This window comes from Coturnix japonica, chromosome 4 (assembly GCF_001577835.2).
Source record: "Coturnix japonica isolate 7356 chromosome 4, Coturnix japonica 2.1, whole genome shotgun sequence".
Classification (NCBI taxonomy): Eukaryota; Metazoa; Chordata; class Aves; order Galliformes; family Phasianidae; genus Coturnix; species Coturnix japonica.
The window spans coordinates 51,884,192-51,908,593 of NC_029519.1; the positions used below are offsets into that span (position 1 = coordinate 51,884,192).

The 24,402-nt window shown below is 38.4% G+C and overlaps 1 protein-coding gene across 1 annotated transcript in view; it reads right to left on the reverse strand.

Moving 5' to 3' along the window:
- Window positions 1-593: 593 nt before the first annotated feature.
- Window positions 594-24,402, reverse strand: part of ENPEP (glutamyl aminopeptidase) — a 33,169-nt gene continuing 9,360 nt past the window's right edge. Inside the window, exons 4-20 of the mRNA XM_015861991.2 lie at window positions 22,450-22,570; window positions 20,268-20,422; window positions 19,518-19,631; window positions 17,859-17,993; window positions 14,506-14,571; window positions 12,589-12,654; window positions 11,259-11,410; window positions 7,656-7,735; window positions 7,195-7,322; window positions 6,994-7,049; window positions 6,039-6,189; window positions 5,196-5,269; window positions 4,992-5,093; window positions 4,717-4,887; window positions 2,790-2,930; window positions 1,716-1,794; window positions 594-1,501 (exon numbers count right to left, since the gene is read on the reverse strand). Coding sequence (XP_015717477.1) covers window positions 1,352-1,501; window positions 1,716-1,794; window positions 2,790-2,930; window positions 4,717-4,887; window positions 4,992-5,093; window positions 5,196-5,269; window positions 6,039-6,189; window positions 6,994-7,049; window positions 7,195-7,322; window positions 7,656-7,735; window positions 11,259-11,410; window positions 12,589-12,654; window positions 14,506-14,571; window positions 17,859-17,993; window positions 19,518-19,631; window positions 20,268-20,422; window positions 22,450-22,570 — 1,941 coding nt within the window. The 3' untranslated portion in view covers window positions 594-1,351. The remainder of the gene's footprint in view (window positions 1,502-1,715; window positions 1,795-2,789; window positions 2,931-4,716; window positions 4,888-4,991; window positions 5,094-5,195; window positions 5,270-6,038; window positions 6,190-6,993; window positions 7,050-7,194; window positions 7,323-7,655; window positions 7,736-11,258; window positions 11,411-12,588; window positions 12,655-14,505; window positions 14,572-17,858; window positions 17,994-19,517; window positions 19,632-20,267; window positions 20,423-22,449; window positions 22,571-24,402) is intronic.

Sequence of the window (24,402 nt, forward strand, 5' to 3'; positions counted from 1 at the left end):
ATGCTTCTCTTGTACCCCAGAATTTCTTTACATTAGAGCCATCTCTTCAGTGCTATCCCTTGGAATGGAAAAAGGAAAGACAAGTGTTATTCCATGCTTCTATCATCCCATCCCCCCATAGTTTCCAGACAGCTGTGCCTCACCTCTCTCAGATCTATGAAAAGGAAGATACTTACAGGCCTGCTCCCAGGGCACTCAGACAGGGGCCAACTCAAGCTGGCTCACTCCTGCTGCTTCTTTCCACTCAGAAGAGCAGGGAAGAAGGCCATGAAGATGGTGCTGATGCTGATGTGTGCTACTTGTGCCATGTCAGAACACAACCCAGGGCAGGCAGGCAGAGATGCCCCTGTGCCTTCTCCAGACTAGCAGTTGACAGAGGGACTGGGAATGGAGAGTCATTTGTTTGCTTCCTTTGCTTCTGCAGTGGACTGAATTGCTCCCCCTACCTCATTTTGCTGTATTTACAGTTCTTCAGAGACAATAATTTTTTCCCCCTTTAAAGTCACTACAGCTGTATGTATCATAAGCTGGGCTATGAAACAGTTGCTTTTCTGCATGCTTTTCCTATTATTAGAAAAAGGCAAAATTCTGGATAGATTTTTAAATTTTATTTTTCCTTAAGAAAAGAGACAAAGTACCATCTATCTTGTTTGCAGTAATGGCTGCCACAAGTTTTTTTTAACAAGACTTAGAAATAAGACAAAAATAACCAAGACAACTGCTTCCCTAAGCTACAGAATTTCAACTAATAACATTGAAAAAGAAGCTGATAATATTGATCATTTGTGTACCTGTAGTTAAACTTCCAAAATTGGTGGAGGAGGAAGCTTAACTGGCCCTTCTGTAGTATAAGAAGGCAGAGCTAAATTCCAAATGCAAAATTTGTATGGATATAAATATAGGGGATGATTTTCAAGCGAAGTTAATATTGCTGCTTAATATCCAAAGGTCCCACAAGGTGCATTTGGAAAGGAATCCCTGAGTGTAGTAGATAAACTTCTGTATGAACCAAGAAGTAGATTTTCAGAGTGGTTCATGGAAGGTCTGAGACCAGCTTGATCAGCAAGGACCCCTTGCTGCCATCACTTCTGCCTTGAATAACTCGAAATATTTGTCCTATTTGTTCTGGAAAATTGATATCTCAAAATATAAAGGTATTCATGTGCACAAGTACTGGCAGGATCCAGGATCAGCAGCTATACAAACACTGCTCTGGCAGTGGTCTCCTGAGTGTCTGTAGAAAAAATAATAGACCTTGGTCCTCTAAGTTGCCTAGTTGAGAAATCCACATTGCTAAATATCTGAGGATCTGCATGCCCAGAATGAGTGCCTGATGTTTTTAACAAAGACTTCAAGGGCCTGTCCATGCCTCCAGCCACATTTGTATCTCCTCCTTGTTTTCTTTCAGCCACTGAATATTGTTCTTGACCTGCTCGATTGATTGACTCCTGGGCAATTCTCCTGCCCCAGCATTAGGATATTTCTCAAAGAAATTTTCCATCTGGAAAAGAGAGAGAAAAAGAACTGACATGAAGAAAATCATACTACTGTTGGGCAAGTAGGTTTTGGCTAAGTGAAATATTGAAGCTCAGGCTTGTAATACTGGATATAATTCATACTGCTGTACACACTTAGTGGATAAAAAAATCAAGCTTTCCAACTAGTAGGTTTCAAAATATGCCTTCGTAAAACTGAGAGAAATGCTGGCACCGTACCTGCCAAAGCTGGAGGTCAGTGTTGAAGTTCTGGCTGATAGTTACTATGCGGCCAAGGTTTCTATCATTGATAGTGAATCTAGGAAAACAGAACAAAACATCAAACAACATTTGATGCAAAACTGTTCAAGATAAATGGCACAATCAGTTATCCGAAGCTTAAACTTCTAAATGCAATATAACAGAACATGCACCCAAATTTTGGTATTTTTGGAAATACTTGAAAAATGGTGCTCCTACAGAATACCTGTACTGTTCTGAAATATGTCAACTAATGGAATGATCTTTTCTGTTTGTTTTATTTTGTTTTCTTTTTAATTTTACAGCCAGTAGCTTATTGTTTCACATTGGAAATTGTGTGTTTAAAGACTTTTTTTTCCTCTCAGGACTTCCCACTGTTTTGGAACCAAACTGCTGAGCAGCAGAAATGCAGTCAGGTTCACAGCTCTAGGCTGGCAGGTGTGTTTGGCTTCTGTGCCTTCACACATTGTTTAAAAGGGGAAGGAAGGAGAGTGAAGAGCAAAACTAAATGGTTCACTCGTAATTCAGCTGCTCATCTTTACCTATGCTGCTTGCTATCACCATCAGGAGGAATTTTAATATTACCTCTCTGTACACCATCTTCTTGTTATGAAATTTATAAAAAGAAAACTCTACATCAGCGTGAACACATGACTATTGCAGAGTATTTCTGTCCAATTGCAAGATTTCTACACACTGGTAGAACTTTCTATACTTTTTTAATCACTGCTTCTTGATAGCGGTTATTTAGGGAAATAATGGATTCTAAGCTAGCAACAAAATATTTTTTCATAGCAGGTGGCTACAATTATGTTGCATATGCTTTTTGGTTTCCATAATAAATAGGAGCTGACTATAAGAATCATTTGCTTTTATAGAAATTAAAGAACAATGTCAAACTTTGTCTTTCCATAAATAAATAAATAAATAAATAAATAAATAAATAAATAAAAGAAGGCAGTGATTATAGCTGTATAGCTGAAAATATAGAGTGGCCTGGCATATGAGAAGATGCACAAGTGAATGTAGATCCAAATGAGTTCCTTCACATACCTGCCAACTAAGTATTCCCAGTTAAGACGAATCCAGTCCCAGGCCATTGTTTTTCCATACATGTTATAGGAAATGTATCTCAGAACTGTGAACACATCTTGGCTTTTGATAAGGCTGGAGTTGTAGACGTATTTCAGATACCTAAGAGAAATCCCATAAGGATCAGTGTGAACCTTTTGTGAACGCCCAGGGAAAGCAAGTAGTAACTTAACACTTTCAATGGAGACTTAGCTGAGGAGAATGAAAAATAATGCAATGTTAGTATCTACATCTGCCAAGTTTTTGCCACCTCATTCAACAGCTTGTTTACAAGTAGTGATACTATTTTTGTCTAGAGCATCTGAAAGTTGAACTATGCTAATCTAAAATGTAACTATCTATATGTTGAGAACTGTATAATGAGATAATAGTATACTGAAAGAAACCTGAAGAATTAGACATCTCTTTAGGAAAGAAGCAGAACTTATACATCTTAAGCTTCTTTGAAATACCTAAAATCCAGTAGTATTTCAGTATTTTAATCATGTAGTGAAAACAATGTTGGAGCAGTCAGCAGCCCATCCAAACATCAAAAGTAGAATCACAGAATCATAGAATTACCCAGGTTGGAAAAGACCACAAAGATCATCAAGTCCAACCACAGCCTAACCATAGTACCCTAACAAAATGTAGCAGTCCAGGCTATAAAGATCTTTTAGGAACATGAGGACATGTGCTCATGCTGAAATCTGGGCTGTTGCTTTGTTTCTGAAATCCTTATTTACACAAATGAATTAGTCTGGGCACAGCCTGTCTGCATGTGCTGCAGTTATTCTCCCACTCACAGCACAAATAATTCTGGCTGGCAGAGGAGGGGGCCCTTACCATGCACATGTGCAGGGTGATAAGGACCATGGTCTTAGCTTCACAGTGGCAGCTATAGAAGATCACCCTTTGGCTGTTATGTGCTGGGATTAAGGCTGTTTTTTTTTTCTTTCCTATTTGCTAATAGGAAAGGCACAATTTTATCAACCTGTTTGCTCTGTTTCCCTCCTTTACTGTTTTAATAGTAAATTAATATATACATTCTCCCTAATTTAGGAGCAGGTCTTTATTTTCAGCAAATTTAGGTTGATATAGATTATTAATTTATATCCTCATCATGACAGTGATTAGTTATCAGTTGCATTTAGGTTGTGGCTGTTCTGGCTACAAAAATTATGAATAGAGTTGCATCCTACCACTATTCTAATTATCTTTTATATTAACTATTCCTGTATCTCCTATATTTTCTTATTCCATCTTGTCTGAACTTTCAAGCAGACTGCTCCATTTCATGATATTTAAACAAGGCTCCAACAAAGTGGTAAATGGCTTCAGTGAGGACATTTGCCAGCAGATCTGCTCTATGGTGCAACTACATGCCAAATTGTGAGATACACTTAAAGGAGTTGGTGCATCCCAGCAGAGTGGCAGGCTGGGGAGATGCTCGCTTGGTCTGACAGCTGCACAGACCAGTATATCCAGATTCCCCACTGCTGAATGAAGTTTTTCCCACTGATGGGAACCCATACCTGGCCTGGGATGAACAGTCATGTCTTTCTTTTCAGATTATAGAGGAAATGTAGAATAGGAATCTTCTCCTGATGCCTCACTATTAGGCAGCTAAAATTACACAAGGTAAAGGTACTGATGGAAAAGCTGAAGGCTTTTGATTGTTTGCAGAAACTACCGTGTGTTCATTATCTGTCCACTAAAGTAGCAAGGCTTTTTTCTCCTATAATGCAATCTCAGAGGTGGGTGTTAAATAAATGTTCTAGAGAATGTGTTGCATTCTGCATATTGTAATCTGACAAAGATGACTGCACAGGAAAGAAGAGAAATGAAAGAGTAAACAGTGAATAGTTGCAGCTCTAGGGAAAGAATAATCTTTGTGTATAGAAATCACCTGTCCAAAAGGGTGATGTTAGTCACTGATGCCAGGCCATACAGGAGTTTTTCTTTTTCTTGTGCTAATGGAGTTTCCTGGTATTTCTCAAACATGTAATTCCATGATGACTCATTGCCTGAATTCTGCATCCCATAGCGATATACCAGGAGTCTGAGATTTACAGCAATGCTAGGAAAAAAAAAAAGTGTTCCAATATTTTTCCCACTTTTCCTGATGGAGATTTGTGACCAAGTCACACGCAGTGTCCTTTGCCAGGACACATGAGAACTCACGTTTGTCCTTGTAGCCATTGCTCGAATTGTTGAGAAGCATTTTTAAGAGATTCTGCATCATTCATACTGCACGCAAAGTCTAGAACAGATGCACGAAGAAGCCTTTAAAAGAGGGGGGAAGAGAGATAGAAAGATTTCCCTTCTGCTTAGCACTCCTTGAATCCAACAATTATATGATCAAGAAAAGTAAAAAGATTGTTCAACCTGTCCAGATGGCTTCCAGTATCACTCCAGCTCAGTTTATTCACAATGGGTTTTACTAGATAGCGAAAGTATTCCTGGGGTAGAAAAAGAGATGGTTGTTTGTATAGATTTCATTAAATGGCAGTATATTTACATTTATAATTTATTTCCTTTCATTTTCCAAGAACTACCATATCTTAAACGAACAGGGATATAAACATGCACACACACACGATCTTTCCAGCTCACCATGACACGTCAAATCTGAACGTGTTCATGCATTTTTTCTTGTAACACTGATATGCTGGTAGAACAAAAGCCAGCTTGCTTCTTTCCAGCTTTGTCTTTGCCCCAGAATGGAAGCCAGCGTATAGCAAGGGCACACTGCCATAACTTTTTCCCAAAGGTAAACTTGACTTGAGGACATAGTTATTTTAGTGACCATTAAATCATGTTCAGCTTCAGGTCAACTGTCAAATCTTCTGACTGCCATATTGAGATACAGTCATCCTTCGTGCTGAGGACAGGTGTCAGAGCTCTTGCTGCCCTGTACGTACTTATTTGTTGTATGCAGGGCAGCCTTGACAAACAAATCTCTGTACTGTGACTTATGGTGGTTGATTATAAGAGTAAGCAGGCATAATTTATTTCCTCCAAATACAAAGACCTGAATTGGCAGTTCAGATAATTCAGAAATCAGTGCTAAGCAGTTTTTAGCATTTGTTTAAGAGTACAGTAACAAAAACAAATTACTGATAGCTCAGCAACACTGAAAATCAATCAAACTTCAATATTATTGCCATTACAGATTCTCAACTGTCAGATCCACTGATCCCATGCAGGAATGTATTTTTGCTTCATCACCTGAAACCGGAGATAGAGATTTGTATCATCTTCAAGCATGTCTGCAATGTAAGTCACAGCTGATATAGCTCGGTGCCAAGGTAAATAATGTGTTTCATTTATTAGGTATCTTGTGAGATCCAGGGGAACAGAGTAATCCACAAGTCCAGCTCTGAGAAGTGAGAAAACAGAACTTCTTTTATTTTAATGGATTTGGAGAACTTGCTTCTTTAAAGATGCTAAAACATTACTCACTTTAGAATGTCTGAAATAATAAATTTTAGGAGGGGGAAAATAGTCTGGAATGGAATCTAGAGGTCTTTTCCAAAGACACCACTGAGAATCGCTGTTGGTCAGTGTCTAATTGCAGAAGCTCTTGCTGTAATGAGGAAGTTGCCCATATTATATGGGTCCAGAGCTCCCAGAATTGAGTAGCCCTTAACTGACTACATTAACACCAGCCATATAGAAGAAATTGCTAGTTCTGTAGACATCCCGAAGTGCTGAGGAGCTTCAGACTTAGTAGTTGTTAACATTGCTCACCCAAAGTTTATCTGCATCAGTGAGGCCAGGTACAAGAGCTAGGAGTTTCCAAGCATGATTCTAAGGAAGATAGCTTATGTGGTGGTAAGTTCCTAATGTCAATCTATGTGTTCTAGGCATGCTTCTGATATTCTGGATACATAGCATCTTCTGAAGTACTTCTATAATCATTTCCTACATGATAAAAGTACCCCTTTCTGAAACCTCTGCAATTAAAGACATCTTTTTTCCTCCACTGAGTAGAGAGGGAGCATTGCTCTTGACTATATTGACACTGCAAGTTACTCTTATTTGCTCCTTTGAAAGGGAAACATAAGGTAAAAAGCAATTAAGAGCAATTCAGAAAATTTCTTTTAGCCACTCAAGTCAATTCTAGTTAATGAAAAATGGAAACTGAAAAACATCTGCTGGACTCTGCAGGGAATTAGTTTACCTTGCTAAGGAAAAGGCATCATCCAAAATCCCTGCACGGTCAGCAGCTGAAAAAGTCTGTACAGAAAGAGGATGAGAGTCATCAAAAATACATGGATTATTTGCAGAACTCCCCCTTTCCCTCCCCCCCCCAAAAAAAGAAGCCTGCCTTTATAAACCTCTGTTAGAGACAGACCAGACAGGTTAATACTGTCACACTCACTTCATGGTTGTTGACCAGACTTGTGCTTAATGTGGCCCAATTTTGACTATCGTATTTCACACGATAGAATCCAATGTGGTCTGGATTAACGTTCAGAAAGGAATTAGCAGTTGATGTTATTGTAATTCCTGAAAACAAACAAACAGTGATTAGTTGGTGCATCTTAAATAACACAGAACTCACTGGAGATGCCTTAATTCCAAAAGTAATATTTGGTTTTAATGAGTATCAAAACAAGATCCAAGTCTCAACTTAGTTATTTTTTTTCTTAAGTGGCTTTGAGTCTTTATGAGTTAGTGTGGGCATTATGGACTGGATACCGGCACTTGTGTTAAAATGATGAGTTACACTGGGGCAGCTGGTTTGTTAAATTTAAAATGGAGACCTCTGTGATTAGGCTGAAAAATGATACTGAAAATCTTTATTTATTTATTACTCATAAAAGAATCAAGGAAGTTTACCTGCAGAATCAGAGGTGTTGTAGAACATGTAATTTGTTGAATTCCCCAGTCCCCATTTCACTGGTATATTCCATTTGTAGCTGAAATTATTTAAAGGGAAAAATAATCAAATTATATTTGAAAGCAAAAGCTAAAAATAAAACTCCAGCGTATACTTGTATTGGGCTAAATGTGTACATCATGTCTTATGAAGCAACATATTCATCTACTAAATATCTCTCATAACTTGCCCTCCCAAGCATTTTACCATTAGCTGTTGTCTATGTTACAAAGACATTTCTGTACTGTGATAGTCTATTCAGAGAACAAAATGTCAGACATTGCTGTGGTATGATTGGGGCAGTTATACTCCCTGAAAAGCAAACTAAAAAGCATGAAATGTCTGAGTGTGTTCATGTTCTAGAGATGGAGAATAAAAAATAGCTTCTCTTTGTATTTATAGAAAGTTCTCAAAATGCGACTGGTGAACTAAGAAAGAGAGTAGAGTAAGGTTTTGTCCAGAGTCCAACGTTGATGTGTTAGTCTAAGTTACTATGGTATGTTGTTGATTATATGTCTACAGAGAATCATTTCTTTTTTTATTTTTAGAAAATCAGTATAAGCGTTAGGGCCATATCCTTCTGAATACAGCCTCCCCCTCTTGGTGACTATGCTGGAGAGGGTAATTACCCACAATCAGAGACTGTGCAGATGAATTTCTGGTGTGTTATGCTGTGTAGCTTATTACCATAACACTGGAACGTGCAGCTCTTTTAAGTACCATCTTCATGTCATGTCAGATAATAACAAGGAGTACAGCAATTAATTTAGTAAAAGATGATTGTACGTGGATGATTCATGTCAGTGTTAATATGTCCAGGGCTCTGTGCAGACACCAGTTAATCTTCACAGTGCTCACTTGAAACAAGTGGCTAAGTGTTATTAACAAGTGGTTAAGTGTTATTAAACCTTTTTAACAGATGAGAAAACTGAAATACCAAATGCGACCTTACTTCTCACTCCTTACATGCACGAGTAGCCACAGTGGCTAGATGCGGGCTTCTCAGTCTGGGCTGTGTCCCATAACCAACTGTGTTGAGAACAGTCTGGAGGTTAGACAATAGGGCTGTAAGAGAGCCACAGCACAGTCTGACCAAGACTGTGAAGGGTCAGTCAGGGGGACAGGATGGCAGAGCATGCTGTGAGCATACTTGCACAACAACCTACGTAGTGCTGCTGAAATTAAGCCCTTTTGAGTAATCATCTGCTGTTCCATGTTAGCATATTACAGTCCAACTCAGGGAGACTTTTCTATATAAACACCTTTGTGACAAGTGCTATAGGAGAACTTGCTTACAACTCTGTATTAAATGATTGGTTGTTAATTTTCAGGAAATGCCAAAATGAAGGTAATTGTATGTCTTGTCTCCAGGAAGAAACATCAGCTAATGTTTCGTATCTTCTAAAAAATATTTAATGGGACTTTTTGAGTTTTTATGAGTCCTTTTCTGGAGCTTATTCCCATAAAATTTAGAGAGGTTATTGTTTGGCCAGAATCCATAGTATTGTGTTTCCTCGAGAAAAAGCACATAAAAGATTATTTTTTTAAGTGGCTTTTAAATGCATTTAATGGGGGAGAGGAGAGGGATTTTATTTGGTTTTCATTATGTGGTCTTGGGATTGCACACAGAAATGCTTTTTCCGAGCGTCAGATATAATATCTGTGTTCTCCCAACTGTGCGTGTTGTGCTCACGTTCCTGATGTGCTATACTGCAGCTATATATTTGCTCAGTAGCACTATTTTAAGAGCACAAGGTTTCAACCTTCTTTTTCTTTCGAGTGTCAGCATTCAGGGGAGGACTCTTTCAAGCCAAACAAGCTTGAAACAAGCAGGCAGATCAGGGTACTGCACATGAAGTTTTCAGAGGATAAAGCATATACAAGACTTAAGAGTTTTCACTGCTTAAATCAAAACCCAGAATCCAGACAAATAAGTGGGCCTGTCCCATTTTTGGGGTAGAATCTCTTCAGGACCTTCCTCATTCCTTCATCTGTGAGGCTGGAAGTGGGAGGTACTTGCTTTTAGGCAAGAGATTAAGCCTGTCCTGAGATAGATAATATCAGTATTATGATATATATCATTACAGTTTCTTTTGAAGCCATTTATAAACATTGCACAGTCAAAACCAAATTCCGAGCTCACTTTAGGAATGGCAGGTACAGTACAAAGCTCAGCTTCCTGATAGGTTAAAGCAGGAAACATGTTGGGATTTCTACTCAACAAATGACAAGGCATTCCAAGTCTTGAAGTCAGGCAAAAGTAGGATTCCTGAGTCTACTCTCTCAGATCTTAGTGCAGTAAGTCAAGATTTTAACACAAAGAAGTATTGTTTGCCTGTGTAGTCTGCAACACCACTCTTCATATGGCACAAGACTGGAGTCTGCAGCTTCAAAACACTGCAATTTTTTTTGCTTATGTTGGGAGAAGAACAACATCATAAATACTTGGGTAATAATCTCATCCTAACTCTTTTCATGTCTGTCCAAAACCGCCAATACTGGGGGACTTCTATTGCTTAAGTACTTTCTTTTTCATAAAAAAAAACAAACAAAAAAACCCCACAACTGTTTCTTCATTTTCTCCTTGTTCCTGCTCTTTATGTAAAAATAGCTAGCAGCAGGTAGTGGGAAGGTGTATTTGGACAGACTTAATTGCTGTCCATACAGGCAAGTTTTACTGATTTTGTTCTATCAGTCTGACTGAAGGAATTAAACCTTCCTAATACGGGTTAATTTCAATACCTTTTGCTAACTACTAGAAAAATTGTGCTGCCTAAAAATTGGGACTAAGAATAAATAGAGTTATTCACTTTTCAGTGCTGTCTCTCCAATCCCCAGGCAGGATTAATCTCCCTGTAAATTAATAATCTGATAACCAATACACTTTCCTATAGTATCCCACCTGTTCTGAATAGATGATAAGTGTCTACATCTGGTTGTCTGGCTACATATGAGCCTGAGATGTCTACCCTTGTTTCTTTCAGATGGCTGTTTGACACTTAGCCTGAGCTAAACAGGAAAAAAACAACTCTGGATAAGACTCAGTATTACTTATTAATGACTAATTATTTCACAGTGATTTGTGCTTTTAAGAGATGTAGAGAATACCCTGTATTGTATTACGTTATACATCCTACATCATGTAGGAAAAGGAATAAGTTTATGTAGTACAAAATATCTGGATCATGATATCTGATTTCTGGGTAGAGACAATTTTTGTGGCAGTTTTCTTAATTCTGACAGACTGTAATTTGTAGTTATTCAGCAGATGCTTTGCAATCATCTGAGCTGTCTGAGTATGGAAATGAAGTCTTGTGAGAGACCCTGTCCAATTTCATTCTGTGGTGATTGATGATGAAGCCCTGAGACAAAGGGCTGAGGCTGTCCTAAATTTGTAATATTTGCATCTAAATTCCTGCTTTATTTATTTATTTATTTTAAACATGCACTGGGAGTAAGTTTACCAAGAGGGAGAATAATGCTGCCTATTTGTATGTCAGTAAGAGAGGGTATCTGTACAGGATTTCTACCTGGTTTGGACAGATATTTACAGAGGGTCTTACCCGAGATCAGAAGGAGGAGAAGAAATATCTGCATTGGGATCCAAGAGAAAACGTTTCTGTGTGAATACTGAATTATTTCCCATCTCCAAAACAGGGTAGCCCATCTGCCTTGTCCATGTGTCCATGACTTCACTTACAGGTTTATTACTTGCCTGTGAATGATGGGAGAAGGTTGCAGGGCAAAAGCAAACTCATGACCAAGAGAAAAACAACAACAACAAAATAATTTTAATAGAAAGAATTATCTAGAAACTTGAACTCAGACAGAGGAAATAAGAATTATGTGGGAAGGAGAATGGCTGGTAACATGGGCAAGAAATACTGAGGGTTCTTTGAGGGGGGCACCTTGCATGCTGCAAGCTAGCACTCTTTTTTTATTTAAAGAAAGTGATAGAACAGGACAGGAAGAATGTAAAAAGACTTCTCAAAGCTAGAAGTTGCATTGCAGCATGCTTTGTTTCAACTGTAAATGGGGAGCCGCTGTTATCACCCGCAACTAAACTAATGTAAAATTGGTCTCTTCTGTGGATCAGGAATTTCTGTTCTAAAGGCGGAAGCTGGAGAAAGTTGCTTCTATCTCCTTGGACTGCTGAGTGTGAGGGAAGGATTATGCTCTGCATACTTTTTCAGATAAAGCCGGTGATGTGAAGATGCAGAGAACCAGAGAGAGGACATAGCTGAGGAGGAAGAAGCATGACATCAAGGAGAAAAAGGGAACTATAAAGGGAACACCTGGGTGCAACTTGGGTTGGATGAGTGTGCACCCTGAGGGAAGGGAAGGGAATCAATAGCATTAGGGAAGAACCTGGTCATATCTATGTGGGCTTCTAGAGGATAATGAGATAGGAAGAAACAGGTCTGCCATAAAGAAAGGGAAAGATCAGAAAGTGGTGTGGCATGGAACAAGCCTGCTGAAAATTGGAAAACAGAGCTTTATAATATTGAGAGCTTTCAAACATACGAAATTGGTTAGAGATGACTGAGAGTGTGGTGTGTGTGTGGTGAATGAGGAGTGTTTTCACCCATCAAGTGAGTTTGGAGGGCAGAAGGGATGTTTCAGAAGCAGGTTATTTGTTAACAAGGCCTCCTTTTCTTTTTTCTTTCTTTTTTTTTTTTTTTTTTTTTCTTATTCCACTCCCCACACTCTTCTGCAAAAAAATGAAGAAATAATATAAAGTTTCAAGAAAGAAGTGATGTTGTAATATTCTGGGAGGCTGCCGAGCTTATGATCTCTTGTTGACAGAATAGCTATAGAATATAAAATGTTTAGGAAACTGAAATCAGTAGAGTGAGAACTGAAACTTGTGTAGGTGACAGCATGGGTACGTACCATTTCCAGAGCTTCCCAAAAATGTTGTGTCTTGGCATTCTGGAAATGGTGGTTCTTCAAATATGCCTAGAAAAGGTAGAAGACTGTAAAAATATGATCTTTTTTTTTAAATTGTTGCCTGTGAAAACAGTACATGTATTCAAGTAGGATCGGTTGCGTGGAGTATCTGTGGGTGACATTTTATTGAATCTGGAGGGACTTTGAGCAATTTGTACACTGGTCTATTTCTCCATCTTTACAGGCAGCATTTACCACAACACTGTTCTAGTACAATGCCCCAGGAATGTTTTAATCTGTTCTAAAAAAGGAGATCTGTTGCCTTAATTTCATGAGTACAGGATACAAACAGTTGCTCTAAGCAATGCTTCTAGCTTTGCCTAAGGTGAAAATGTGGAGAGGTTCCTCAGAAATACTGAAAAGGTCTGTTAAATAAAAAAGAAGCATTTTCTAGTGATAACGTTGTAGGTGGGAAAGTACTGAAATACTTTAAATCACTCATAAAACATTATGATTATCTATATACACACACCTACACATATATCTACATATATTTTCCAGATGAGAACTTTGCATCTTATGAACAACTGTGTTAAGTGTATCCGTCTCAAGGAGAAAGCCAGCAAAGTCAAAAAATAGCATTAGGGAAAATAAAGTTGCTCACTGAAGATATGTTTCTGAGCATAAAGGTCCCTGATACATCTATCTTGTATTAACACAATTAAATGAGTCCATATTCATCTGATAAACTTCCTTTGTATGTATCCCATAACGCTGAAAGTCAGCAGGTTTGTGTGTTCTTTGTATTTCATTTGAATGGACAGCAGCATGTGCTAGTGCAGTTTTCTGTATAATGAAAGAGGTTGTTATAATAGGGAAGTTATTTCAGGAGATTTAACTGGCTGTGGAAGCAGGGAATCCTGGTCACCTCTAAGATGTGATCAAAATGGTATAGTAAAAATAGCGTTATAAGAAATAATGGTATGTCTGCCTGCTTTAAACACTGCTCCTGTCCTGCATGTTTTTTATCAGTTTAATTTGTGCTTCCCTACCCTGTTAACTGGACCTGGTGAGGTTTAGTCAGTAGATGGTGCTGTTTGTCTCATTGTTGGCTACAGCTACCTAATTTGTTGTTTTGAAACCTCTGAGTAAAGAAGCAGCATTTATCTTTTGTGGACAAGGTGGTTTTCCTATATTGTAGGACTGTCCTGATTGAATATATGGAAGGAAAAAACGAGGAAAATACGACTTTCCTGTAGCTGCTCATAAATGTGCTTTCTAGAAGAGGAAGAACTAAGTGCATTTGGTAAATCTCCACTGTAACTTTCCAGAGACATCAGATATTGATTCAGAGGAAAGAGCAGATAACTTTATTTCTGGATGGTGTCCTCTATGCTATTTTCCATTTTTGTAGCTTAGTAGTACCACATTTTTTTCCTTCAAGAGAGAAAACTATGAACTAGACAATGTCTCCCTTTTCTACTCCCAGTTACCTCTGCTCCCTTATGCTGGTGCTCCAGCATCAGGTCATCTTAGGGCACGGAGCAGCTTACATCTGTAAGAATTTCCCTGCAAAGCTGGCTGGGTTCAGTTGGTCGCATAAAGCTGCCGACATGCTTTACAGCTGAAAGAGGGAATTCTAGCTAACAACAGGATGAACTCCACAGTCTAAGAGGCTTCTTTGCTATCAGTCATAAATTTTGGTCCTCATTGGCAAACTATCAAATGTTGCTGCAGTTTGCATTCCTGTTTTGTGGGAGAGTGGAACTTTTCCTTGAAACTGTCCACTCAGCACTGAAATAAGCTGAATGTTTCTCCTATTAATAGCAGATTTTTTTATATTCACTTTTTGAATAATGGCTTTGCTCCTGCCCCATGAGGAAGGGCTGCCCTCCTGGCATGTTTTGGTGCCGCTCATACCTGACACCCTTTCTGGAAAAGTTCTGGTGTAATCCAGTCTCGAAGCATCCTGAGAATCGATGCACCCTGAAGGGAAAGGAAAGAAGGTCATTTCACACTGTTTTAGTATTTCTTTAGTATTTCTATTCATCTGAAAAGCAACGTATGAATGAATATTTTAGAAAGCAAAAGTAGAAACTATCCATCTGATAAAGGAAGTGTTTTATCTCATTCCTTTGCAGCATTGCCTGCACAAACCTGATTGAGCGTGTGAGAGTTGGTCTTTAGTATTGATCAGATTCCTACTGCTGGGGGTGACTCTCTCACCACTCTGCCAGTTCATACAGGTGGGGCTCCCTGTTGAACTTCAAACAGGAGCCAGTCTCATCCAGCCCAGCAGCTTGAGTAAGGAAGCGAGGGAAGTTCTATTCAATGCCTAGCAGGTAGGGAACTAGAACACTGCAAGTCTGGGAGCATCACATATTGGGGGTGTCAGCTCCGTGTTCAGAATGAGTTTTGCTGATCACTGATGTAAGAGCTTTAGTATCAGAAGCAGGATAGGACTGGGATCAGAGGAGTAACTGACTCTGGTGTCACAGAAATAACTAGAACCTCAAAAGAAGAAAGGAACAAAGGGAATACAGATAAGAGAGACAGAGAACAGTGAGGGTCGAAGAACAGTGTAGGCAAAAAATTAGGAAAGCAAAAAGCAATGCAACACAAATCTAAAATGCAAAATATGATTTGGGGATCAGTGCATTTTCATTTTCCCAACTCAATCAAAGGGCAGCTGAAAGCCTAATTCTATGAATGGTTTCAAAATCCAGTTGTCCCATGAAAACACAATGTTATATGAGTTCCTGGTCAATCTTATCTCCCTTATTTACGTGCCTGAGAATAAAAACTTGGCTGCAAATATTTCAGGAGAGTAACTGAAGAGATATGCCTTAGAATGCTTTCCAGCTATTGTTGTGAAGTCAGGGTGGTTAGTAGATGACACTTTCTGATATAGTAACTTAATATACTTTATGTCAAATAGATTCAGTAAATGGTTGAATAAAACTTAACTTCTAATGGATGTCTGTTCTATCATAAGGCCACCAATGATTAACAGTGATCAAAAGGCTGTGTGTACAGTAGGGTATCTCACCTTTATCAGCTGCTTCTTATGTGATATAACCTCTTATCCCCCTCCCATTTATATTAAAAATCAGAGGAGAATTATGCACTCGTGCAAATATTTGGGCCAGTGGAGTTTTATTTTCCTTTAAATTGTAATGTGTAGTTAGTTGCTGTATCTTAATGCAGTTACTTTCCAGTCTTTTCTCATTTCCATCCTTTAAAGTTAATAACAGAGTGCATTTGAGGAAAAACCCATGCTAACAAAATTACTAGTTATAGGAACCCCAGTGTTTTCTGAACTTCTCTGTATTTCAAATATTTAGGCAGATTCAGAGAACAGCCTTAACTTGAATATCTGACATCTGATGATGTCTCTGCTTCTTTGATAGAGTTGGAGTGATTGCCAAATGTATGGTTGGACTACATATAGTGGAAATGTGGAACTTTTAATCCTAGGCTTCTTTGGCTGGGAGGTTCTAAAACTGTGGGGCTCCCACAGAACTCTTAAGTATTTGTTTTCTAGAAAGGTAATCAATACTTGAATTACAAAGGTTTTTTTTTTTTTTAAATAATTATTTTAACACAGTCTTCTGCATTAAGAGTGATGATTAAACTGGAATGCAATTATTTGTATTCAGCATTCACCTGGCTCTGTTCTAGTATGGTTTTCCCAGTGCATAATACTGTCCTGATCATGCAGCAGCTAGAAGTTCATTTACAGAACAGACTGCAATGGCTCCACAGACCCTGAGGCATTTCATTAGACTTCTAGGATCGCATAAGCCTTGTAATTGCTCTGGTAAAACCCAGAGAACATTCCAAGTTATGCTTTATTTGTTTATTGATGTATATTATCACGAGGAGATTGTTTTTCTAAGAAAAATGCTAAATAGAAGCCAAAATAAGACCAAAAAGAAACAAGTTAATTTTGCCACGCATTTATATATAAATACCAACAGTAATTTGAGCTAAATCTAAGTGAAGTCTTTCTCATTCAAGCCAAATTATATCCCAAGCCAAATTATATCCTAAGCAGACTGTTCCCAAACAATGCATGAGTCCTCAAGTGTTTTTGCTATAAAAATTATAAAATAAAATTTCATGTAGCAATTATCTGGGCACAAAGAGATGAGTTAAAGCTATGATTTTTTTTCTCCATTGTGGTCTTTTTTTTTTTTTTTTTTCAGACTGCACAAAAATGTGCCTCTTGCTTAGGCAATAAAATGCATTTTGGTCCAGTGTATTTGATATAACTCTGGATGTTTTCTTGACTTTCGTTAGCTTGATTTAAGAACATCAGTGTTGCACAACACAGGTTTTCATATGGTTTATGATTTGAGTGTGAGGAATTTATGATGCAATAAATACTGATTGTATTGTTGGATAGAGGATTTAACAGTTGAAAACAGAAAACTGATGGAAATGGATGGATCAAGTCTAGCTAATAAAAGTAATACCTACAGCTATAGATTTCAGCTGAAGCACGAGTAAGCTAAGATCAATGAAATGCATTCTGTGATTCTGTGATACTTTTTCTCTAGTTAGTAAAGAGTACTTGCAGAGAAACAAGTAGGATTTAATAGTGGTGGATTTTGCATGTTCAGTGAAAACATCAGATAAAAACCACAGACAGTCATAAGGAAGCTGTCAGTACAACCATGTTTTTCAGCATCATATGCAACACGGTATGGGAGATGGCTGGCTGAGCTCCACAACGCTCAATGGGCTGTGAATTTAACATCTTCCAGTTTAGAGACAATGCTTTTAGGGTCTGGGGATAACCCATATTTGTTCAGACTTCTAGGGTGCCTGGGATCTTTTGAGTAACACAAGATAAAAAATTACTTTCCTGCTTTCACTGCTTGATTCCCTTCCTTGCTTCCTAAAAATAGAAGTTACGATGTCCCAAAGTTGCCCTAGGTAAGATAGTGGACACGTGGACATCTGCCCTTGTATTATACTGTATCTTAACTGGGCTGCATCAACACACAAGGTGATGGGAGAAAAAGCTGCTTAGTGACCGGCTTAATATAATTATTACTAGTAGCAGATACTGCTAGTATCAGTGGCTACTCTCACCATCACTTTTGATTAAATCATCAGTGACAGCAGGAAATATCCCACAGAAAAGTTTTGAGCAAACACAACCCCCGCTGGCTTAGGAACTCTGGCATGAACTCCTCCGACTTTTATCTCCCCTCCTAAGCCTCCACTTCCTTTGCAGCTGAAGTCACTGCAGGAGGATGTCTTACCTTACTGTAGGATATCCCATCAAACACAGAGGTAATTTCAGCTGGGGTTGATACGTCAACCACAATTGGGTGGGAAGAAAGCAAAGAGTCATCCTTCATTACAGGAAGCACATCATCAATTAAAACCTGTTCAAGCTGAAAAAGAGAAAATGTTAAGAAATGAACAAAGCAGGACTGTATACTTCAAAACAGAAGTAGTTTGAGCTGCAGCTTCTCTACGGGGAGGCATTTGGAATTGGAATGAAATGTCACATCCTTTAAAGAGGACTTGCAAATTCATACTTCACCTCTGAGATGGCAGGGATATATTTTTTTTCCTTAACTATGATAAATCACCTTTTGCAAATCCTATTTCCCATGTGAATCATACAACAGTAAAGCTCCCAGTAGGCATAAAAAGTCTCTGTTACGGATTTGAGCAGTGTGACGGTATCTTAAAGCATTAGGGGTTCCTCTTGCAAAAATGGAGCTGGGAGGGAAGCAGGCTTCTCCATTGTGCTAGTGATGATCATTTCATTAAGATAAAGTAACCTGCAAGCAAAATCCCCTTACTTCTTAACTGATATTGGTACAGGACTAAATTTCAAATTGGTTTTCCTCTTTCAGTGCTCAGTAGGATGAAAATGTTGAAATGGTGCTCAGTCTTAAATGAGCATGACATCTGCATATGAAAAGGGCTGTTGAATTCTAGGCTCAGTAATGAATTTTTTTTTTCTTACAAAAGCAGAACAACAGATCTCTTACTTCAAAGTTCAAAAGAAGTGCAAGAATGATTTTTGTCCTCACTCTCATATAATTCAATAAGAAGATATATTTGTGGAGTAGCAGGTAGATGCTGCCTGCTCCAAACATCACTAGTCTTGATGATTGTCTCAACCTCTGCAGCACCTACCCAAGTTCCTTACAGGGTATGTGTTGTTCCTTTTCTAGTATCTGGAATGTCATTGCTCCTGGATGACTTAGGGGGATCTTTGAACAACCTTAAACCAGTTCTGAGGCTCTGCATAGAATCTACCTAGGTATTGTCTGCCATAATAATAACTAAATACTTTGCTCACTTGTTGAAAGGAAATAACAGTTCCCAGTGGACTAAAATTTTACAAAGTTTATATTGATTAATTTCAGACTATAATGTGGGGAGGTAGAAAAGTAGTATCCAACTTGTTCTCTTTATTGCAACAACATTGCATTGTTGTTATGTTTTTGTTTTAATCAATGTATTTTAAGTCCTCATCATTGTTGCCTAATTTTTATGCTGTGGTGGAAACCCCAAGTCATGGCTTGAAACAGTGACTGAGCATCTGGTGGGAAGGCAGGGCCAACCCATGGGAGCTCAGGTGCAAGCAGTGCACCTGAATGACCAGAAGGGGTGGAGCCAGGATCCACCTCTTCCCAGATCTCATTTAAGGGTTGGCAGTGGAGGGATGGGTGTTCTGCTGGAGGTCCTTGCCTACCAGGGGCCTTCTAAGGGTAAGCAGATTCTTTCCTTTGTTTCTGTGTCCATGTCTGCTGCATTTGAGCATATCTTCACTTGCTGTAGCCTAGGACTTTGCTACTCTGCTATCATTGCTGTGCTTTCCATTGCATTATAGCGTTATGTGCACCCTTCCAAAATGCTCCCCCACCCTTGCCAACCCCCTACAAGACAGAAATAATTACCATCTGCCAATCTGGTTCTGAAGCATTTACTCCCAAGTACTCAAAGTAGCTGGCAAATCCTTCATTTAACCACAGATCATTCCACCACTCCATTGTCACAATATTTCCAAACCACTGTAATTATAAACATTGAAAGAAATAGTTTTAGCTGAGTAGTAAGTGTGCGTTTCTGTATTTCATGTCTTCCCATAGCATATTTGTTTACATTTCTTGCTGTTGCCAGATGAAAATTATCCTAATTCTAGGCTTTAAATTGGAATTCAGTCCCTGCCTGATGTTAAAATTTTTACTTTTTAATATAAAATTACATATTGCTGGGGAGATCACTAATGATTCATATGCCACTGAAAATATTTTTAGTTTCTTCCTCTTGATTTGATGATTTGTGCTTGTACAGATATGTTTTCAGACAGCCTTCAGAGTGTATAGTTGTTCCTATTTGCTTGCCCAAAAGAGACATCTGCACATGCAAATTAGTTCATTTAAGACATTTCCAACAGATTTTCATAAGCTGGCTCACCGTATGGACCCAAGCATCTAATTTCCTGAGAAAAATTCAAAGGCATTATAGTAGTTCTGGCAACGTGAAGTTCTATCAGGGAGTGGTTTTAACATGATATTTGCAATCAAAGCACAAGCACACACAGAGTATCCTGAGATGTGACCAATTAATGCAATTTTCCCAATAAAAAAATTGCTACTATATATTTAAAACACTTTAAAAAAAATGAACTGTGTTCTGAAACATACCTGATGAACGAGCTCATGGGCTACCACAGCTGCCACTCTCTGTTGGTTGGAACTGGCAGACTCATTGGGATCATAAAGTAAGTTTGTTTCTCTGTATGTGATCAGCCCCCAGTTCTCCATAGCACCTGTTCCAAAATCTGGAATAGCTATTTTGTCTGTATGGAAAGAAAGAGAATCTGATTACTACTCTTAATTTTAAGCCAGCTGAATTACGCTCTATCTGCTTTTTCATAGCCTGTTCTGCCTGCCATACGTGGTTCTGGCTTACTGTTGTGGACTGCATTCCAAACCTTTGCTCAAGAAGCACAGGACTGGCCTATAGAAACTGACAACAGGTGCCTGAGTTCTTCTGGGGTTAACAGAGCTACAATCAGTTGCACTAGCTGAGGATATGTCTTGAGACAGGATGCTGTGTCACCTCCTGAGAGCATGCATATCATACGTTACTTAATTTTGGCTCCAGAAATTAATAGTATTATCTGGGGATGTGCTGTAGGCAATAAACCACCTGAAACTATCTGTAGCATAATGAGGCATGTCATTGTTTGTCACTCTGTTGTATTAAAAATATTTATTGATGTGTTAACTGAAGTAAATCCCGCATGCAGTGAACAACATCTGCTTCTACTCCTGGCAATTTGTGAGGGTCATTTCTTCATGGTCAGTAATCAATACAGGTTTAAATGAGAATTGTGAATTAAATTGCACTGGCATTTTCTTCTGCAAATAATGACTACAACTCCTATTCAAGTAAGTGAAAAAGTACAGATGGATTTAAAACTGAATAGAACAAACAGCCATCTCTCCACCCTAATAGAACACAAAAATTAGTAATTTTAATTTAAACAATTTGATTATAGAATCAAAGGCAATAGTCTGTCAGGGGGTCCACAGAGTGTCAAAATGAGCATTGCAATGAGAATAGCAATTCCAGAAGCCATAACTCAGGGGAAATATCTCAAGCATTTTGCAGAAACAAATTTGGTTCATCAGGTTTGATCCAGATGACTTGTAATACTGAGGGAACAATGTAGTAAGTTGAAAATTGTGATACAATGAATAAGATATTCTGAGAAAAATAATATAAAAATTACAAGAGTATTTACCCTCTGATACTGCTGACTTGGTGTTTCCAGCCTTGGAATGCAGACAGATCTCTAATCACATGCTGATGTGCAAAATCATCAGGCATTTATGAAAATGAAAGCTTGGGTATGCAGCATGAGAGAGAGATATATAGTCCTACCTATTAGTAGGGATTGGTGTGTAAAATGACATCATATTGTACTAGCTTTCCTAATTCACTTTTGTTGAAATGCAAATGGATATTTCCAGTAAACTCCTCCAATATTTTGAAAGGAGGTAAGTATCTATCACTGAAGTAATGTAAGTTAGACTGTTAGATGTGTTTATTTGTAGTTAAGAGGCTAGGGGATAAAATGTTTATTAACATGATTGAATTACCTCTTTGGAGGCTTTAGGATGGGATGTTTCCAGTGCATTTTCACAACTCAGATTCCATTCCTGACTTTATTACTTCAAACTGCATAAATCAGATCCACAGTCCAGATATAGCCCAAGTTAAATAATGCCCAACGGTACTTTATTTTTTGTCTTATTTTGTCATCATGGGCATCATCTACCTGCTCTTGTTTTGCTCTGTCTTTTGTCAGTCCAGCAGTAGCAACTGCTGTAGAATTATATGCTGAACTACAATCATCTTTTTAAGATGTGATTACACACCAAGTTTGCAAAGAGAGTAGTAAATAGTATGACATTCTCTCTGGCAGTTTATATTTTTACTTATCGCATGGCTGACTTTTTTCCAGAAGTCCTTATGGAAGTGATACATGTTTTTCTCAAACTTAATCTGGCTTTATTTTAGCTCATCATGTTCCTCTGCTGATGTCACCAATGATTCCTCTTATTTTCCACGTCACTCTAAATAAACTGTGCCAGGATCAGTTCATGTGGGAACTGCTAGCTGACCTGTTACTGAGACCAGCTCTCTCACCATGACATTCAAGAACCACATGGGTATGATTTTTACATCCTGAAAGAATATTAGTAGGTAGCAACCAAACACTTTAATGCTCTTCTTTCTACCAAAGCACAGGGAACAGTAGGAGAAATATAATGTCAGTAAACTAACAAAATGAAAAATGTAAGTTCTAATAATCACCTAATTTTGGAAGAGAGTAACTCAAATTAAAGTACTCTTCAAAGTAGTCAAACACCTTTTTTGTTACATTTGCCGCGTATTCTGCTGTGTGTAGTTGCTGTGGCTGGGCGTAGACTCTCAGCTGTAAAATAGAGAGAGACAATTAGAGTAGTCTTCAATTAAGAGGAACCAGCACGTTGCAAGCATTGAAAATTAATTTAACATGCACACCTATAACACTGCAGGTTTTTTTTAAGAGACTGTCCTGAATACTGAATTCTATTCCCTGATAGATCTCATCTCTTTCAGGAGGCACATCTTTTAGCTCTGTGCGCAATGGTGATCATTTCCATGCTTCTTTTGCATATCTGAACTTGCATTTTTTGATGAAGGCAAAAAATGGTGACTTGAGTGCTGGCTTTTCTACCCTTGGGTTTGGTGTCTGGGGCTGCTTTGACTGTTACTGTCAAATAATAGGAAACCTTGAGCCCAGGAGTCCTTATGATATTCATCATTACGATTAATAGTCCTATAGTGTGAAAAGGCCTTTTGAGACACTATCTCCGCATTGTAAAGGCAAAGTTTCCCTTCAGATCTTGAGACTTTTTTTTTTCCTCTCCATCTCTTTGTCCCAGTACTCCTAGGTATATAACCTGTGCTGTGCTTGCAGGATCTCTTCCCTGTTCCTGAATGTTTGTGGTGTTGAGTGAATTTTCTGGCTTTGGGATAGCTGGTCCATCTTTTTATAGGCTCTGTGTCTCTTATGAATGGGCCACATTTTTTCTGGCTGTGTTGGTGTGGCTTGTTACTCCTCAGTCCTGTTTTACAGCTTGGCATTTAGGATCCAAACTGAGCAAAGGAGCTGCCCTACACTAGGAGCATTCTTTGAGCCTGACAAGACATTGGTTTCAATACCATGAAATTACACTTCCTCCAGCAAAAGGGGAGGATGGGAAAGTGATCAGAAATAAGAAAGGAATAAAAAAAAGAAACAAAAAAAAGCTTATGAAATTCAATTGGGAATCCATCCCAGCCAAGGGATTTCCCTCAGGGTTGGTTTGCAATTACAATCTGTAATTTCTACTTTAGTAAGCTCTTTACCCAATTTAGCAGTCTTCAGTCCACTAGCTGATCCATATTAATGGGTTCCAAAACCTTCAGTGTGCACTAGAACTGACTTAGAGTTTCAAATCTCTTCTTGTAATCTCTTCTGTGATTTTTCCAAAGCAGACATTTGGTACCTGACAGGTAATTAGATCAGAAGAGTTGTTCCAGCTGTGGGCATGTTTTCCACCATGGATTCTGTTAAGGTCTTTGCTAGGGTAATGATTTTCAGGGCTGATGTCAGAGGTTTTAAATAATGCATTGTGAGTTAGTTGCATGCAGTTGCTGTGGTTTATTACAGAAATATATGGATCATGTGGATACTTTCCATTGGGTAATTTATTGCTAACAATTTATATAGCAAACTACGGAATATTGTTCTCAACAATCAACAGTTCTCAATATCTCATTGCTCAGCTAAGAAAATCCATAATCTAGAATGTGGCACAGATGAGTAGTTATTAAGTGAATTTCTATAACTAGAAAGCAATGTTTTCTGCCTTCTTCAGCATTTATGTCTTCAACAGTTCTTTTTTACATGGTGTTTTGTTTTTTCCTACAGCATTTCTACAAAAGTTCTTTCAGTTTTCTTCCAGGTGACAAAGGATAGGACACAAGGAGATGGTTTCAAGTTGCACCAGGAATGGTTTAGATTGGGAATTAGGAAGAATTTCTTCAGGGAGTGTGGTCAAGTGTTGGGATGGGCTGCCTGGGGAAGAGATAGAGGCCTCATCCTTGGAGGTATTTGGGATCTATAGGGGAATGGTTTAGTGATGGTAGGTCAGGTTGATGGTTGAACTTGGTGATCTCAAGGGTCTTTTCCAGTCCAAATAATGCTATGACTCTACAGCTGCACAACTTCTTTTTGAA